A 16,177-nucleotide genomic window follows, 5' to 3' on the forward strand; every position below is an offset into this window, starting at 1 on the left:
GCTATGAGAGAAACCGTATTGGAGCACTCCTGACATTTCGGCCACCTGGTGTTCTTAAACGTGCACTGGCATCGCGTTGAATACGGGCACCTTGCTTTCCGCCTCCATCGAAAAGCGGCCGCCGAGCCCGGGATTTGATACCGCATCCTTGGGCACAGTAGTAGAGCGCACTAACCAGAGCTCCACCCCTGCGGGGCCGAGCCTTTCTGTTCATGCTGTTCATGTATTCTGTTTAGCTAGTTGTGCATATTTTTCTCTTGCACTGAAACAAGCGATTTCTTCGGCACTCTGTCTGAATGGCCGCTTGCTCCAAACGCAGTCGAAGCGCATCGAGAGTGAAGGGTTGTTTGCGATTTATTCCTGCATTCCTGCTTTGATATAGCCAAACTGTTCCTGTTACCATGCTTGGAATGAACTTGAGTGCGATGTTGAACTTGCTGAATGAACTTGAGTGCAGTGGCTGCGTTTCCATGGAGGCGAAACGGAGTAGCGTCCGTGCGCTGTGCAATGTCAGTTAAAGAACTTCAGGTGGCCGAAATTTCCAACGTCCTTCACTACGGCGCCTCTCATAGACTGATTTACTTTGGGAGGTTTAACCCTGCAAAATAATAAATTTCTACATAGACGTTTTCACTCAGTTATGCTCTTTGTTCAAGGAGTACGCACAACACCAGTAGCAAGGACCTATGAAGCTGCGCCCGACGCCGGAATACCCACCGTATCGTGTCGGTATCAATATTTCTGAGTATTGGACTCCTACACTTTTACGTCTGCGAGGCTCTGTGTAACTTTCCTGAAGTGGAATTGCTGAAAAGGATTTCTTTTAAGGCTGCCATAGAAGTAACAAGAGAAAATTATAATGCCAAACCCTTTCTTGGTTCATGGGCAACGGGTATGCCTGCAGGAAATGTGCACAGGAAATGTCCGCACGAAATTACCCTTAAAAAAAAAAATTGTGCCCAGCGAGAATCGAATAACTATTTCTTTGGTCCCAAGTGGAGCGCCCAAAACACTAGACTACGCGGAAGTTCTATTTAGTTTGGTGTGTATTACACATATTAAACGTAGGAAAGCGCTATATACATTATTTACAAAGCAATCAGCCTGCAGCCGATGTGGCTTGTAGGCGACGCCAGGCTAGTGAGAAACCGATCCTACTTTTCCTTGCCTAGCATGATTATAATAGTAATAATCACAATGATGATGCATTTAGTGAATAATTATGATAATAGCAGTGGTTATGCTGTGATAGCGGAGACGACTATAATGAAGCAATAAGTGAAACATGTATTGTAAAAGTAGTAAGGTTGAAAGTTGGGCGAGTTGAATCTGGTTCATTTTGAAGGTAGCGCGAAAAACGAGGACCAAGAGTAGAAGGACACAACACGAGCGCTTTTTCACAACTAAACTTTTTATTGAAAAACACGGAATAAATACCCATCTCGCGAAACTAAAACACAAGAAACAAAAGGGATAGCATCAAGTACAGGAAAAGTGTAGGGCATGATACAGCTGGTGGGGGTGCTTACTAACTAAGATAAGATGTAAAAGAAAGCACAAAAGCCTCATAGTCACGAAAGCAAGCAAGACTTACCAAAAAAAGATGAAGGAAGCGACGGGAGATATTAGTTCCATGTGTGGTCTAGATATGCGAGTTCTTTTTGTGTTAGAGCAATCGACGGTGCGCTTATGCATGTACTCCCTTGTCTTGATATGTAAAAAGCCTCCGTGATTTCACGCTGAAGTCGTTCCTTATGAGTTGACAATATTTCTGCTTCCTCGTAAAGGGGCTCACATTTTTTCTTGCACAACGGCTTACACTCCGGCTTACAGTACGGCTTACAATCTTGACATCCCTTGCAATGGTGAACCAAATGCGAGGACTTTGACCCTGATAGCGATTTTTCGTGTTCCTTTAGCCGTACATTTACACAACGTCCTGTCTGACCTATGTAGGTCTTTCCACAGGAAACTGGCAGCTCGTATACCACCCCCGTTTTGCAAGGAATGAACCCTGAAGCATGGCATACTTTAGATCTTTTCTTATTTTTGTTTTGTCCGTTCCGATTAGCCATCATTCTGCCTACTAAGCCACACACTTTCTTGAGCTTGTTTGGAGCGGAAAAGATTACCTTTACACCATAGCGTTTGGCCACGTTGCTGAGATTGTGTGAAAGTCGATGCTTGTATGGTATCACCACCTTTTTCTTTTTTGCCATATCGTCAGATGACTTCTTTGGTGCGTTACCTTTTACCCAGCGGATAAGTTTATCACATGCGAACCTGATTGCGCTGTCCGGATAACCTGATGTCTTTATTCTATTCACCTGTTCATGAAAGCTTTCACCATGTCATGGATGCAAGATTTTACCAGGACTGAACGCAGACAAGAAAGAACAATTCTGTTTTTTACAACTTTCGAGTGGCCTGAGGCGTTATGTAGCAAGGGTTTGATTGATCTCGGATGATAGCGCCAACAAACATGACTGTGGTTGAAGGATATCAGCAAATATAAAAACTGCAATTTGTCTCCGGTTGGCAACTCAAAAGTAAAATCGAGACCTTTCCGACATTCTCTGAAGACCTTTAAAATGTTCACAACGCTGTCTGTGAAGCGTGCACCTTCCACAAACACTAGGTAATCATCCACATATCTAAATACACGGGAACACATGCCATTTAGATTTTCTTCAAGACATCTGTCCACGCTACAGAGAAAGATATCTGCGAGAACAGGTGCCACACATGAGCCAATACATACACCGGACTTCTGTATGTATGTTTTGCCTTCCCAAGCAGCATGGGTGGACTTGAGGTAAAACGAAAGTAATTCGAGAAAAGGCTCCACCGGGATTCCTGCACTATTTCTGAAACTTAACTCATCATTAGATTCACAAATACAGTCCTTCACACTATGCATAAGGGCTGAGTGGGGTAATGAATAAAACAGGTCAGTAACATCAATGCTAAAGGCTCTGCAGCTGCCAGGATTAGACTTCATCAGCACATCTACCAGTTTGTCAGAATTTGGAACTAAAAAAGGGTCATTAATATAGAGGCCAGATAGGAACTTGAAAAGATAGCTCGAGATGACATGTTGCCAAGTGTTCCTTTCTGTAACGATAACACGGAAAGGGATATCTGGCTTGTGTGTTTTCGCCGAAAAGAAGATATCTAAATTCGTACTCTTCGCGTTCGAGACAGCCGTTGCAAGACTATTCAAGTTCATGCCTTTAAGTAGCCCAATAGCCTGCTTTCTGATTTTCGACGCTTTCACGTCTACAGCGTTGAAATTCTTTTCAATGGCCGCCTGCCCTTTGACCGCATACATGCTCTCAGGAACAACAACGAAGAACCCTTCTTTATCCGACATGAGTAACCGTAACCCGGAATTGACAAGATAATCCGCTAAGTTGTAGCTGGGATCAGACTTACAAAGTCGTGTCCCAGGGTCAGTCCTTGCAATCGTGTCGACACATTCCTCAATGCACCTGAGGCGGGTCTGTTCAGGCGCACACTGGGCGATGGCTCTACCAAAGGACAGTTTGTCAATCGGTGTCCAGGCCGGTTGGTAGGCGAACTTTGGTCCCTGTTGTAGGGTCTTAAGGTGTCGGTCCGGAAGGCACAGGTTCCCCAAAACAATGAGTTTTTCCTGAAGTAGAGGCGCTCGTCTCTTCTTTACTGGCAATCGGTGGCGGATGGATGCCCAGATGAACTCAGTGGTCCGTTGCGCAGTATCGCACCATTCCCTGTACATACGTGCTTGGTGGTTATGCGGCATATTCAAGTCACACGCCAGACGTAGTCGATCCTTGTAGTACCTGACCTGCCTCCAAAACTCCGAGCTTAGGATACGGTTCACCCGTCGAGAATGGCCGGTTGAAGGTGGGAGGCATCCACACAGGTTGAGGAATTCCGGATGACAGTCGCCCGATCTTGCGTACCATGAGGCGATCCTTGCTTTCACCGCATAAATAGCTATTAGGGTGGCCAGCGAGGCTGGACTGGAGAGTTGGGAGTTAAAACACGTAACAGAGCCCGTTGTAGAAGAAATATATAGTAGTAAGGTTGAAAGTTGGGCGAGTTGAATCTGGTTAATTTTGAAGGTAGCGCGAAAAACGAGGACCAAGAGTAGAAGGACACAACACGAGCGCTTTTTCACAACTAAACTTTTTATTGAAAAACACGGAATAAATACCCATCTCGCGAAACTAAAACACAAGAAACAAAAGGGATAGCATCAAGTACAGGAAAAGTGTAGGGCATGATACAGCTGGTGGGGGTGCTTACTAACTAAGATAAGATGTAAAAACGAAAGCACAAAAGCCTCATATCACGAAAGCAAACAAGACTTACCAAAAAAGATGAAGGAAGCGACGGGAGATATTAGTTCCATGTGTGGTCTAGATATGCGAGTTCTTTTTGTGTTAGAGGAATCGGCGGTGCGCTCAAGAAAGTGTGTGGCTTAGTAGGCAGAATGATGGCTAATCGGAACGGACAAAACAAAAATAAGAAAAGAGCTAAAGTATGCCATGCTTCAGGGTTCATTCCTTGCAAAACGGGGGTGGTATACGAGCTGCCAGTTTCCTGTGGAAAGACCTACATAGGTCAGACAGGACGTTGTGTAAATGTACGGCTAAAGGAACACGAAAAATAGCTATCAGGGTCAAAGTCCTCGCATTTGGTTGACCATTGCAAGGGATGTCAAGATTGTAAGCCGGAGTGTAAGCCGTGGTGCAAGAAAAAAATGTGAGCCCCTTTACGAGGAAGCAGAAATATTGTCAACTCATAAGGAACGACTTCAGCGTGAAATCACGGAGGCTTTTTACATATCAAGACAAGGGAGTACATGCATAAGCGCACCGTCGATTGCTCTAACACAAAAAGAACTCGCATATCTAGACCACACATGGAACTAATATCTCCCGTCGCTTCCTTCATCTTTTTTTGGTAAGTCTTGTTTGCTTTCGTGACTATGAGGCTTTTGTGCTTTCGTTTTTACATCTTATCTTAGTCAGTAAGCACCCCCACCAGCTGTATCATGCCCTACACTTTTCCTGTACATGATGCTATCCCTTTTGTTTCTTGTGTTTTAGTTTCGCGAGATGGGTATTTATTCCGTGTTTTTCAATAAAAAGTTTAGTTGTGAAAAAGCGCTTGTGTTGTGTCCTTCTACTCTTGGTCCTCGTTTTTCGCGCTACCTTCAAAATTAACCAGAATCAACTCGCCCAACTTTCAACCTTACTACTATATATTTCTTCTACAACGGGCTCTGTTACGTGTTTTAACTCCTAACTCTCCAGTCCAGCCTCGCTGGCCACCCTAATAGCTATTTATGTGGTGAAAGCAAGGATCGCCTCATGGTACGCAAGATCGGGCGACTGTCTTCCGGAATTCCTCAACCTGTGTGGATGCCTCCCACCTTCAACCGGCCATTCTCGACCGGTGAACCGTATCCTAAGCTCGGAGTTTTGGAGGCAGGTCAGGTACTACAAGGATCGACTACGTCTGGCGTGTGACTTGAATATGCCGCATAACCACCAAGCACGTATGTACAGGGAATGGTGCGATACTGCGCAACGGACCACTGAGTTCATCTGGGCATCCATCCGCCACCGATTGCCAGTAAAGAAGAGACGACCGCCTCTACCTCAGGAAAAAGTCCTTGTTTTGGGGAACCTGTGCCTTCCGGACCGACACCTTAAGACCCTACAAGAGGGACCAAAGTTCGCCTGCCAACCGGCCTGGACACCGATTGACAAACTGTCCTTTGGTAGAGCCATCGCCCAGTGTGCGCCTGAACAGACCCGCCTCAGGTGCATTGAGGAATGTGTCGACACGACTGCAAGGACTGACCCTGGGACACGACTTTGTAAATGTGATCCCAGCTACAGCTTAGCGGATTATCTTGTCAATTCCGGGTTACGGTTACTCATGTCGGATAAAGAAGGGTTCTTCGTTGTTGTTCCTGAGAGCATGTATGCGGTCAAAGGGCAGGCGGCCATTGAAAAGAGTTTCAACGCTGTAGACGTGAAAGCGTCGAAAATCAGAAAGCAGGCTATTGGGCTACTTAAAGGCATGAACTTGAATAGTCTTGCAACGGCTGTCTCGAACGCGAAGAGTACGCATTTAGATATCTTCTTTTCGGCGAAAACACACAAGCCAGATATCCCTTTCCGTGTTATCGTTACAGAAAGGAACACTTGGCAACATGTCATCTCGAGCTATCTTTTCAAGTTCCTATCTGGCCTCTATATTAATGACCCTTTTTTAGTTCCAAATTCTGACAAACTGGTAGATGTGCTGATGAAGTCTAATCCTGGCAGCTGCAGAGCCTTTAGCATTGATGTTACTGACCTGTTTTATTCATTACCCCACTCAGCCCTTATGCATAGTGTGAAGGAGTGTATTTGTGAATCTAATGATGAGTTAAGTTTCAGAAATAGTGCAGGAATCCCGGTGGAGTCTTTTCTCGAATTACTTTCGTTTTACCTCAAGTCCACCCATGCTGCTTGGGAAGGCAAAACATACATACAGAAGTCCGGTGTATGTATTGGCTCATGTGTGGCACCTGTTCTCGCAGATATCTTTCTCTGTAGCGTGGACAGATGTCTTGAAGAAAATCTAAATGGCATGTGCTCCCGTGTATTTAGATATGTGGATGATTACCTAGTGTTTGTGGAAGGTGCACGCTTCACAGACAGCGTTGTGAACATTTTAAAGGTCTTCAGAGAATGTGGGAAAGGTCTCGATTTTACTTTTGAGTTGCCAACCGGAGACAAATTGCAGTTTTTAGATTTGCTGATATCCTTCAACCGCAGTCATGTTTGCTGGCGCTATCATCCGAGATCAATCAAACCCTTACTACATAACGCCTCAGGCCACTCGAAAGTTGTAAAAAACGGAATTGTTCTTTCTTGTCTGCGCTCAGTCCTGGTAAAATCTTGCATCCACGACATGGTGAAAAGCTTTCATGAACAGGTGAATAGAATAAAGACATCAGGTTATCCGGACAGCGCAATCAGGTTCGCATGTGATAAACTTATCCGCTGGGTAAAAGGTAACGCACCAAAGAAGTCATCTGACGATATGGCAAAAAAGAAAAAGGTGGTGATACCATACAAGCATCGACTTTCACACAATCTCAGCAACGTGGCCAAACGCTATGGTGTAAAGGTAATCTTTTCCGCTTCAAACAAGCTCAAGAAAGTGTGTGGCTTAGTAGGCAGAATGATGGCTAATCGGAACGGACAAAACAAAAATAAGAAATGATCTAAAGTATGCCATGCTTCAGGGTTCATTTCTTGCAAAACGGGGGTGGTATACGAGCTGCCAGTTTCCTGTGGAAAGACCTACATAGGTCAAACAGGACATTGTGTAAATGTACGGCTAAAGGAACACGAAAAATCGCTATCAGGGTCAAAGTCCTCGCATTTGGTTGACCATTGCAAGGGATGTCAAGATTGTAAGCCGTACTGTAAGCCGGAGTGTAAGCCGTTGTGCAAGAAAAAATGTGAGCCCCTTTACGAGGAAGCAGAAATATTGTCAACTCATAAGGAACGACTTCAGCGTGAAATCACGGAGGCTTTTTACATATCAAGACAAGGGAGTACATGCATAAGCGCACCGTCGATTGCTCTAACACAAAAAGAACTCGCATATCTAGACCACACATGGAACTAATATCTCCCGTCGCTTCCTTCATCTTTTTTTGGTAAGTCTTGTTTGCTTTCGTGACTATGAGGCTTTTGTGCTTTCGTTTTTACATCTTATCTTAGTTAGTAAGCACCCCCACCAGCTGTATCATGCCCTACACTTTTCCTGTACTTGATGCTATCCCTTTTGTTTCTTGTGTTTTAGTTTCGCGAGATGGGTATTTATTCCGTGTTTTTCAATAAAAAGTTTAGTTGTGAAAAAGCGCTCGTGTTGTGTCCTTCTACTCTTGGTCCTCGTTTTTCGCGCTACCTTCAAAATGAATGTATTGTAAAGTGGCTTTTGGCACTACATTTGAGCCTAAACTGATTTTTGAATTTCTCTCCAGATATTACAAATTATATTTCCTCGAAATGTGAGCTCATTCGGCGCAGTAGATATGATGCGCCACGCAGCAGAGTGAATATACTTACAGCACAGGTAGTAGTCACAGATCCGGACCATCAAAGAGAAATAATTAGTAGTATAAGATTGAAATGGAGCACATCAGCTTACCGGCATCGCTGAAGAGAAATGTATACGACAGTTGCATCTGACATGTCCTCACCTAGAGGGCTGAAACGTGTAGGCTAACGAAATGTGTTTGTCTTAAATTTGAGGACAACGCAGAGAGCTATGGAACAGAAAATGGGAGGTATAAAGTTAGGAGAAAGGAAACATGCAGTGTGGGTCCGAGAAATAACTCACGTTATTGACATTCTAGTGGAAATCAAGAAGAAAAAATGGGCAGGAGATGTACGAAGAGAAGATAGCCGATTGTTGTTAATGGTAACAAACTGGAGTCCACGGGAACGGAAGCGTACCAGGAGGAAACAGAAGGTTAGGCGGGTGGATGAGGTTAAGAAGTGCGCAGGCAGGGGTCAAATGAATGCAGCTAGCACAGGACCTGGTTGATTAGAGGAATATGGGAGAAGCCTACGCACTGAACTGGGTATAGTCCGGTTGATGAAGTCATTTTGTCCCAGGTGACCTAGGTTACTATGTCGTGTCCTAAATATTTTCCATCGGCATCTTAAATCTGCTCTACCTTTCTATGATTCTTATTAGCTAGTCGTCTTATTTTGGTCCAAAAGTTTCTTTATCTGCATTTAGTTGCATCGCGAATTGCCCATTCCTCTAGTTTATTTCATCAATAAGCTTCCCATTGTGGCTCTATTTCCTCCTTAAATAACTGAACTTTCGTTGCCTGTTTGTTTTAACTTGAATCTAAGCATGTGTGTTTGATGGCCTCGATAATTTCGCGATTTAATTGGCTTTGTGGCTTCCTCTTTTGATTCCAGCTATTTGCTATACTATGCTCCTTTCATTTTCGTACTATGAGTAGTTCTAGCTTATTAATGGAAACTTGTTCTCTTCATATGCCACCCGCAACAAAATGGGGGGGGGGGGATATAGCCCCAGATTCAAACGTTTTCCCGGCAATCATATATTTAGTGGAAATCTCTCAGAGGCGATAGATACGGCGAAGAAGACGTTATCCAGAGTGCACTTTAACACACCGACAGTTTAGCATGGTAGAAATTGTTTACCGAGAAGGCGGAGTGGTCAAAAAGGTTGATGTATTTGCCTCGACTTTATAAGCGAACAAACGGGCGTGAAGCTTTTAGTTGATTTGTTTACGTGGGACACAGGAAGCGGCCTCAAAGATAAAATGTTTTTAAAGCGTGAGCTGCATCAGTTAAGGTTTTATGGGGCTCTCCTGGGAAACCAGTGAAACCCCCATAGCAAAGCTTTAGGATCTTCGTTTGAGATCCTGATAGGGCATCGTCTTGAATAGGGTTGTATAATTAGAGCAGTTTTGCAGCATATCTTATGCCCATTGTATTATTTTTTGTAGTGTCCACTCTAAAAACCCTAAAAGCCGCGCTTTATCTAGCGAAGCATGTCGATGAAGCCTCGGCTGCATATCTGGCTCAGAATCCATGGGTCCCGGATAAGATTCTCTTTGCAATCACATTAAATTGCTTTTGGGTCCATTCATTCAATTTTCGAATTCGCTCCAGCACATCAAGCATTTTAGAACAATTTAAAATTTCTCCTCACGACGCCACCTACTGTGGCGGCCGAAGCCGCTATGTTCTCCGCTGAGTGGTAGCCTTAACATTGGGACGTTAACAACCTCGCTTAGTCGAGATCAGTGTGAATTCTTCCACAACGGCTTTGCTCAATGCCCATGCTTAGTGCTTCGGGGCGTTTAACATCAAGCACCATATCTATCCATATGACATTGTAAGTATTGTAAGCTGCCTGAAGAGAACTGAAATATCCCAGTAATTATTCGCATTTCTGCTCCGATATGCACAAACGCTGGAGAATTTCACATTTTATTGATTGCCATATGCCATTAGCGTGCAACTCAAGTGATGGTGCAGATCTTGCGGATTTCTTTTCGAGGTGTTTTAGGATCCATGTATGGCAGGATGAAGTTGTCTATGTAGTGAGGCACCCTCGCAAAGTATAACGGTGAATCCGAGGAGTCTCCGCATGTCCATGGACCCCCAGTCACAATGCCAAATAGGGTCCACGTTCCGTTTCTTTCGTGAACAACTGGACCACCACTGTCGCCCTTGAAGATGAAAAGCAGATAGCAATTAAAAATATAAAATACAGTCTGTACATACGGCAGGAACACTTTTGTCAAGCTAAATGAAATGAACTATTTTCTTGGCTATGCCAAGGTATGCCGTTGCATGTTTCCCTCGGCAAGATCAGCCACCACACTTCAGAACGATTCCTACGACTGCTTTACCACCAGCAAGAAGGAACCATTTACAGCCCTTGTAATAAGAGAAACGAACTGTGCCTAAAGAGTGTGCTTACATTTTGGCCAAATGTTTGCATCTCCTATACAAACTGCTTGTAGAACGATGGTGAAGGGCAGTTCATTTTAGTGGTGCTTCTTTGTACAGGTGTCTCAAAAGTAAAACAGTGCGCGCGATCGAGGTTGGAACCGCTGCTTAGCTCACTCTACGAGTGGAAGCGCACACAGGCAACGAAGATCCGGCTGGCTTATCACGAAGTTCAGAAGCTTGCCTTATAAGATATTTCTCAATGATGATAATGGTGTTGGAATATTATGATCCGTATTTAACAGGCTATTCAAGCCATGGTTCTGCGTAAAAATTTGGAGAAGACGGAGCGAACTGCTGTTTTAGGTAACGAGCTGCAAACACCTGAATCATTTTACTCAGGTACGTGCAAATATTTCCTCTATCACAAGCGGCTGTTTAGTGGCGACAACTTGTAACATTCAGTTTGAAAGTTGTAGCAGAACTCACGAAACAAGATGATCCAAAAGTGTGGCTAGCACACATAACGTCAGGGTCCACGTATGGGCAGTCGGAATCACGAAGCTCTTCGGTCATGGCTTGTTTCAATTCAGCGGACTTCTTTAGTACTCTGGTTCCTGTGGTTGAAAAATTAAAGTAACAGTAAGTGGTGCTCGGTAGGAGAGAAATTCAATTCCCTACCCAAGAATAGTTTGTTGTTATTAGAGCGTAAATAGTATTTTTTTCCAGACCATGTGAAGTGTCAGGCTTAATTTGCTAGCTCACTTACCAGAGATAAATGCAAGTCAAGAGCATTCGTGGCGGCCTGAATTCGTTTGTCAACTACATGCACGCTCTTACAATGCACGGCCTCTAAATCAGAGAACATTTCCAAATGCAAAACAGTGCACAGTGTTGCTACCATGACCTAATGCAAAACCTATACAGTTATGACGACTTGTAAAATATAAAGCCTGGTTGTCACATTTGTGTTGAACCGTCGAAGTCATCGGTGAATTTTCCCTACTGGTCCCGAAATCATTGCAAGATCAAAAGAACAACGAACAAGATATTTTGTACTTTTCTGCGGCTTTCATGAATAAAGCAGCAGGGTACGGGATATGGCAGAAAGGCAGAAATCAAAGCACGGCATAGTATCGGCGGGGTTGACAACAAAAGTTGACGTGTGCCACAGGACGAGGTGCGTCGCGGCTTGGCAAACACTCAGGAAAAGTCACAAACGAAGCACCTTACTTGTTGTCGCGCCCCAGCCGGTGACGTAAAGCTTGGACCCCGCCGGTAGTTCTTCGGCGTTGTTAGGCAGGCACACTGGAGATATGGTTGTTGTGAAATTTACTCTCTCTCTTAGTTTGACGACCGCAATATCCCTCATGTTTGGCTGCAATTTAGAAAGAGAAACGCTGCGGCATGTAAGTGAAACACGGTATCACGGCGCTGTTTCCTGCACAAATTTTACGATAAGAAAGGGCAGCAATAAGAAATGCACGCTCTCTCAATGGAAGCAAATCTGATATTGGTGACTCCTTGACACCGGGGCATGCAAGGGTTACGCCGCCTCTGTTAAACCAAGAATATGTTTAGGTGCCAATTTGGGTGTGTTCAAATGAACATTGGTAATAAACAACAAAAAACATGAGCCTGCACATGATGCCGAATTATGCAGAAAATGCTGCGGCTTTAGCGTCGTATAGTGCCACACTTAACACTTAGCGCAGGATGGGGGCCGTAGCCGGCGCGGCGATTGGTCGTTTTCTTAGCATACTAGTCTAAAACCGCGTGAAAGACTCCATTCATCAAAAACCCTGCGTCTGCTCTGGTGTTTGCGTTGTGAGCGAAGTATGATCATGGCGCCGGCATGTGGTAGCAAGCAGAAGACATGGGCGCCCACTGTATAGACGTATGGTTGCCTTACGTTGCGCTTGGCAGGAACCAACTCGGGTCTCTCTTTTCACATGGGAAGGTGATATCAGAATCAGCTTGCCAGGAGCCTTGCATTCACATTACCGCTAGGCCACGGAACCACGTTCATACGACTTGGCTAATGCGGCTTTATATGTGGGCTTGTAGCGTACACTATCGCATCATACTCTTAAAGGTGGCGCCTAAGTGTCCTCCATAGTTGTGTTTGTCTTTTGTTATAGGGTGCTTATTACACATGAAGTAAAAAAAAATTAAATAACAGACGTTCGGTTTACAAAACCGATGCCTCGCTGATTTACCAGAAAACGCTACTTGAAATATACATCAAAACGATAACCGTCTGAGAGAGGGCGTAAACCACGTTCGAGGAGAAATACAGAGGAGAAATGTAGTCGCATCTGTTGAATAATGTTTAAAGCTTGGATGCTAGGTGTTTGGATATATTGCAGAGATTGTACCTAAGAATCAAATGCATCTCAGATCAGTAAACATTTTTGGCAAAATATAATAGCCTTCTGCGCAACGGAGCTCAGAATTTCAGTTCAGCAAACGCACAGACCAACCGCACAGCCACATCGACGACCCGACTTAACTAGGACCTCTTAACTACATGCGCCTTTGGCGCTTTTTCATTGGCTCGAGCGATGACAAAGGGCGTAATGCGGCCACCGACTATTGCAACTTCCTTCCGCCCGCACCCCTGTATTGCCAATGGTCATCATCAGTCCGTGGGAGTGGCTCAGTGGTGGTATACGGCCGCATGGTGCCACCCTGTACGTGCACTCCAGGATGAAATTCTTAGCCTTGAGTGGAACCATAGGCATCTAAATTGTCCTGAATTTAATTATCGCTGTAGGATATATGGGATCTCCTAGAACTTCGTCACTAAAGGGAAATATGTTGCTTCCATATTTAACATGATGTGATACAGATGGTTGTCAATTTTGTCGCATTATCAAAGGCAATTTTCATGACTGGGTAGAAAGAGACCAAGTTCATATTAATAAGCCGAATTCCTTTAGCATATATGTAAACCGTTACATAAAATCCCAGCATATTGTCTCAAAGCTTTTGTAATGTCTGTTTGTTCATTTTCAATTCTGCCGGCGCCCTGCGTTGCCAATTATCACAGAAAACGGATGCTATCAGGTTAAGCTAAATACATTTTAGCTGCATGGATCCGGTTGTACTTTTTTAGTGATGGTCGTAAGGAATGGCCGCACCTTACCTCTAGTTTTCTCGCCAGCTTTACGTTTCGCGCAGCCGAAATTCAGAGACGGTCATTCAGTAGTTCGAGGAACGTCGAACATATTTAAGTTGATAGCGTTACTTAACTCCAGGTGAAAATTTCGCGTGGTGGAGTTATTCCTCACAGATATGTTCGCACGATGCGTCCGCGATATTCCGCGGGGTATCGGCGAAGCTCTGTCTAACCTTTAAGAAAAAAAAAAACATAATCCTCCACCGGGAATAGCACTTCTACATCTCCGATCACCAGCCGAGTGCGTTAACCCAATAGGCCATGCGGGTTACGCGAGAAACATGCCTTAGGTCTTTTTGTATATCATTTCTGCAGTCTCCATGGCAACGTAGGAGCGCGATGACGACGCCTTCAGCCCGGTCTCCAGGAGGAAGCGTGGTGCGAACCATCTGCCGCCAGCCAGCACCAAGCTCCGCGGCGAGCTCGCGCCATGACCGTCGAGTGGAGCTACTCACCTCGATTCCGACACGGAAGAAGCCGCTGTCGTGAACTTTGTGACCGGCAGGGTTCTTTCGAATAAACATTACAGTAGAACCAGCCCCAAAGCATTTCGCCTTATCGCTGTTGAGGTGTCTCAAGTGCCTCAAAATTATTTTATTCTTGCGGTCGCCGCTTCACATCATTGACGGTACACGTCAGCCAGTAAAGAGTTCATTACAGCGCCTGTACAGTTTCTCGTCCATTGTCCGCGCAGTGGGGCCAACACTGGGCATTTTGCAGAGATGCTGAAAGTGCGACTGCAGGAGCGCTTTTTCTTTCCGGAATATGCTTGCGGAAATTACGAACTCTCGTTTGAGCGAATCGAAAGACAAGAAGGTTCGTGCTTTTCGTACCACGGAACGCACGTCTACGGCTTTGCGCATCAGTGTCCTTACTTTTAGTTTGCACCGTTATCGAAGTGTCGCTATTCCCCGGACATACAGTCATCTGACTGGTGGAAACTCTGGAGCCTCGTGTTATCACTACTTCCGGTTCCGTGTTGGTAACATCGGATTCTCACCTTTCCACCAATGAGATGAATAAATATCCGGGAGATAACGATGCAAACTCGGAATGCAAACTCAGTCGTGATGTGTTAGTGGTTGCGTCGTTGTCATTGGAAATGCACACTGCAGGGAAGCAGAAATGATTTCTTCACTAAGCTTACTTGCGCCCTCAATGAACTCAAGAGCTCAACGGTAGTCATACCAAGGTGTTCGCTCGGCGGTCGTCAAAGAACGGAATTATCGTTGCTTGCGGGCCCGCGCCGTTTGAAGTTTGAATCTAAGGCGTGGTAATCAGCCGCAAAAAGATCGAACGACTTAGAACAGGCATATTTCACAAAAATACGAAACGGTCATTTTTGACGCAGTAATGACGCGGGGTGTCTGCATGTTAGTTTTGGTGTCTGAATCTTGCAATACTGCGCTCTTAATATTTTAATACACGCTCCAGTTCTACGTGCACGCTTGTTTCGTGCCGTGTTCTTCTCTGCCGTCTTTGTCGTTCTCGCTCTAATTTGCAGTGAAAAGATACTAACTAGCCCCACTTCTCAAGCTGACGCAGCAACCGGCATGCGACAATGTTTCGAGATGTTTGAAACAATAACATATTTATAACATTTCACGTTAGCCGTGACGTGAAAGAGACAGACGTGTAGAATTCAGCACTTCAAGTACTTGAAGCAAATTCAGGTTTTTGTTTTCATGCTCGTCCCCCTTTTGCAACTCTCACCTTAGAGGGATTATAGTGGGGATGAATGCACACTTCATCGACCTTGTACACAGCTTCCGTATCATCGGTGGCTAGGCGGGCGTGCGAACCAAGGTGCACCTTCACAGTTGTCGACAGTCTAGACCTGGAAAAGCCGAGTAGAAAAATATTGTTTTTCATTTCACTTGAGACAATAGCACTTGTTTATTTACCTATCGCAATATACTGGCAAAAGCAGTGAGGTTATTACAGAAAGGGACTTCATATTCGATTCGAGTGCATTAAAAAATACATTACACATTCAGCGTTAACACTGTCAGGAGTAAGAAAAAAAAAAGCTGCTGCCTTCTTGGCAGGTAGAACCAAATTGTAAACCATTGACTGCGCAGTAATAGACCGAGGTAGTTACAAGATTACTGGGAAGAAGGAAGAGGGCGGTCTGTTGTTCTTTCTGAGTTCAACTTTGCTTCTCTGTCCGTTTCAGAACGCTTGGTTAAAGATATTTGCACGTCCCCAAGCCATTTAAGCTTGAGAGACGCCGTAGGTCAGGGCTTCGGATACTACCACCATCTGATGTTCTTTACCGTGCACTGACATCGCACAGCAAACATCTGGAGGATACTAAAAAAGGAAGAAAGGCATAATGGCTGACTATATCAGCAGAATAGATGCGTTAATGCTCAAAATGCGTGACCAACGTGCTGACTGACATGTCGGGTCAAGGGATGAGTAACAAGAAAAGAAATACCCGAAAGGCTCTGAATGCAGATTTTGCAGGACGAAAGGAGACCTGTACCATATG

At 44.6% G+C, this 16,177-nt stretch overlaps 2 protein-coding genes across 2 annotated transcripts in view; both read right to left on the reverse strand.

Moving 5' to 3' along the window:
* Nucleotides 1–823: 823 nt before the first annotated feature.
* Nucleotides 824–3,947, reverse strand: LOC146194622 (uncharacterized). Its single transcript, XM_084596601.1, has 3 exons — nucleotides 3,822–3,947; nucleotides 2,600–3,589; nucleotides 824–829 (listed from the first exon to the last, which is right to left on the reverse strand). Exons 1-3 carry the CDS (start codon nucleotides 3,945–3,947, stop codon nucleotides 824–826), a joined length of 1,122 nt encoding a protein of 373 aa, XP_084452727.1.
* A 6,079-nt stretch (nucleotides 3,948–10,026) lies between these two features.
* LOC146194623 (chymotrypsinogen B-like) overlaps nucleotides 10,027–16,177 on the reverse strand; it is a 39,485-nt gene continuing 33,334 nt past the window's right edge. Inside the window, exons 3-6 of the mRNA XM_084597472.1 lie at nucleotides 15,397–15,520; nucleotides 11,736–11,880; nucleotides 10,992–11,119; nucleotides 10,027–10,279 (exon numbers count right to left, since the gene is read on the reverse strand). Of these exons, the coding sequence (XP_084453598.1) occupies nucleotides 10,070–10,279; nucleotides 10,992–11,119; nucleotides 11,736–11,880; nucleotides 15,397–15,520 (607 nt within the window). The 3' untranslated portion in view covers nucleotides 10,027–10,069. The remainder of the gene's footprint in view (nucleotides 10,280–10,991; nucleotides 11,120–11,735; nucleotides 11,881–15,396; nucleotides 15,521–16,177) is intronic.

The sequence above is a fragment of the Amblyomma maculatum genome, chromosome 3 (assembly GCF_055883805.1).
Source record: "Amblyomma maculatum isolate TAMU_Amacu chromosome 3, ASM5588380v1, whole genome shotgun sequence".
Taxonomy (NCBI): Eukaryota; Metazoa; Arthropoda; class Arachnida; order Ixodida; family Ixodidae; genus Amblyomma; species Amblyomma maculatum.